The 2,903-nt window shown below is 37.2% G+C and overlaps 1 protein-coding gene across 1 annotated transcript in view; it reads left to right on the top strand.

Annotated features, from left to right (window-relative positions):
* Nucleotides 1-1,846, top strand: part of LOC107613663 (F-box/kelch-repeat protein At5g60570) — a 2,243-nt gene extending 397 nt beyond the window's left edge. The window contains exon 2 of the mRNA XM_021108620.1: nucleotides 304-1,846. Within this exon, the coding sequence (XP_020964279.1) occupies nucleotides 380-1,531 (1,152 nt within the window). The 5' untranslated portion in view covers nucleotides 304-379 and the 3' untranslated portion in view covers nucleotides 1,532-1,846. The remainder of the gene's footprint in view (nucleotides 1-303) is intronic.

The following is a 2,903-nucleotide window of genomic DNA, read 5'->3' on the forward strand; positions in this document are numbered from 1 at the left end:
AGGAGTTCTTGTTGCTCCTTTGTGTTATTTTCCAGACTTTCAAATCAAATCTCGGCCCTGATTCATTAGGTATTGCTCTTGAGCTTTATTTACATATTTCTATCAGAGATTTATTGTTTTTTCAGTTTTATGTACAAATTGGGAGGAGTACCTAAAAAGGGTGGTTTTTCTTTTCCATTATTATATAAGTATAAGGGTATAACGGATTCCAAAAGTGAAGTTCCTAATTGATAGAAATAGTGAATGAATAGAAAGAGATTGGTTGCATGCTAATACTAGAATGGTTTTATTTTATGGGTACAGGCTGCAGCATATGAAGAAAGTCTATTTGTGAAATAAGGGTATTCTTGTTGGGATACAGTGAAGAAGATTCCTTGATATGACAAAGAAGAGTCGTGTGGATTTCTCTTTAAATGAAGATGGAAAGAAAGTGAAACTCAGCACAAGAGAAGGAGTGAATGATGGTTCTTCAAGACATGGGCTAAATGATTCACTTCTTCCTGGTCTTATTGATGATGTTGCATTGAATTGTCTTGCTTGGATTAGTAGATCAGATTATGCTTCGCTATCGTGTATAAATAAGAGGTACAAGAAGCTGATTAGTAGTGGGTACCTATATGGGTTGAGGAAGGAATTGGGGGCTGTCGAGCATTCGGTTTATTTGGTTTGTGATCCAAGAGGATGGGAGGCCTTTGACCCCAATGTAAATAGATGGATTTCATTACCTAGGATACCTTGTGATGAATGTTTTAACCATGCGGATAAGGAGTCGTTGGCTGTGGGATGTGAATTGTTGGTTTTCGGCAGGGAATTGATGGAGTTTGCTATTTGGAAATATAGCTTGGTTTTACAAGGTTGGGTGAAGTGCCAAGGGATGAACCGCCCTCGCTGCTTGTTTGGATCTGGCAGTGTTGGTTCCATTGCTATTGTTGCGGGGGGAAGTGATAAAAATGGTAATGTTCTGAAATCGGCAGAATTGTATGACTCTTCAACAGGAACTTGGGAACTGTTGCCAAACATGCACACAGCTCGTAGATTATGCTCTGGATTTTTTATGGATGGCAAATTTTATGTGATTGGCGGGATGTCAAGTCCAACTGTTTCATTAAGCTGTGGGGAGGAATATGATCTTAAGACAAGAAGTTGGCGGAAAATAGAGGGTATGTATCCTTATGTTAATGGGGCTGCTCAAGCGCCTCCTCTTGTGGCAGTTGTTGATAACCAGTTGTATGCAGTTGAGCATCTAACTAACATGGTGAAGAAATATGACAAGGAAAAGAACACCTGGGATGAATTGGGAAGGCTTCCGGTCCGGGCTGATTCTTCTAATGGTTGGGGACTGGCTTTCAAGGCTTGTGGAGATAAACTTCTGGTTGTGGGTGGACAAAGGGGTCCAGAAGGGGAAGCTGTTGTGTTGAATTCATGGTGTCCTAAGTCAGGGGTCGTGAATGGCACCATCGATTGGCAGATACTCGGTGTAAAGGAGCATGTTGGGGTTTTCGTGTATAATTGTGCTGTAATGGGTTGTTGAGATACTTTTAGATTAACTCAACTGAAGACAAAGATGCTGGTATATTCAATCTGACAGAGCCTTGAACTTGAAGGGTGGTTCCATGTGTTCAATCAATGTGGGATAGCTTTTCCTGCTTGAGAAGTTTGTTTCTTTCATTTTTAACATGGTTTATTTGAATGTATTTTTCACTGTCATGATCCATAATTTCAAATTGCTTTTGAGGTTAGGCTTTTACACAGATAAGTTCTGTTATCTTTTTTTCTTAGCCAACTATGTAAACCAATAAATCAAGTATTTTAATTGTTCAATGCTTTGATGCTCATTGCTTCTTCAGTCCAAAAGTGTATCCTATGTATTGATTTGTGTCCACTATTCATGCCTAGAGTGTTGTGGAAAGGGTACCATAGGTGTATGAAGTAGATAATGTAAACAAGGTTGGAAATGTTAGATCTTAGGCATAGGTGAAAAACAAGGTTCCCACTTTCCAACATATTTGAAATCATTTTCTTCATAATATATCAAAATGAGGTCCCCCTCAAGAGTACAATGTGTTTGTTGTGGAACATGTCCATGCTTCCAGCTGTAGTTCCTGCATTAAGGTCTATAATTTTGTCTTCCTATTTATGTTTAGTACATACTTTATAGACAATGTGGCCTAAAAATAATTTCTTTTTTTCCTTTAATTAGGAAGAGCAATTGGGGCCAATCTTCACTCTCCTAGTAGTAGACTTAGCAGAATCCTTTTTTCTCTGCTCTTGTGGCCCCATTTTTTAATCTTTCACTCTATTATATTATATGCAATTAATCCCCAATTACACCTATGAGCAAATAATGAAAATGATTTTCAGTATGACAAGGATGAATACAGGTAACTATACGGGTTTATTAAGAATGCTACAAAACAGTTTTAGTCCTTCAAGATTGGAGCAAATATTATTGTATTTGATGGACTAATTTGATTCTGAAACTTTAAATGGTACACTAATAGCAGTAAAGAACAGCTTGCTCAAACAAATATGAATGCCCTTTCAGCAAGGAATTGGTATGGAGTTTTTCCTCTTGTGCTGAAGGCAAAGGCTCAACGATTAAACCATAGTTTATGGAAACCTCAATTCTCAAATTACATTGCCATGTTCACTACTGGTAATAAAGTTACTCATGATTTGACAAAGGTTATGGTACAAAAAATAGGAATTAGAATTTTATTTAAATTTAGATACTTGTTTAGATATTTCTATGGACTTTTCTTTATGAATGGAATGGCTACAAAGAGTCATTAGCCCATTACATTTTGAATGGAGCCCACTACAATTTTGGCCCATATTCATTTGCTTCTTTTAGCCCATAATTATTGGATATAGGTGGTCTATTTTAAGATATTAAATATCCA

Source organism: Arachis ipaensis, chromosome B08 (genome assembly GCF_000816755.2).
Source record: "Arachis ipaensis cultivar K30076 chromosome B08, Araip1.1, whole genome shotgun sequence".
Taxonomy (NCBI): Eukaryota; Viridiplantae; Streptophyta; class Magnoliopsida; order Fabales; family Fabaceae; genus Arachis; species Arachis ipaensis.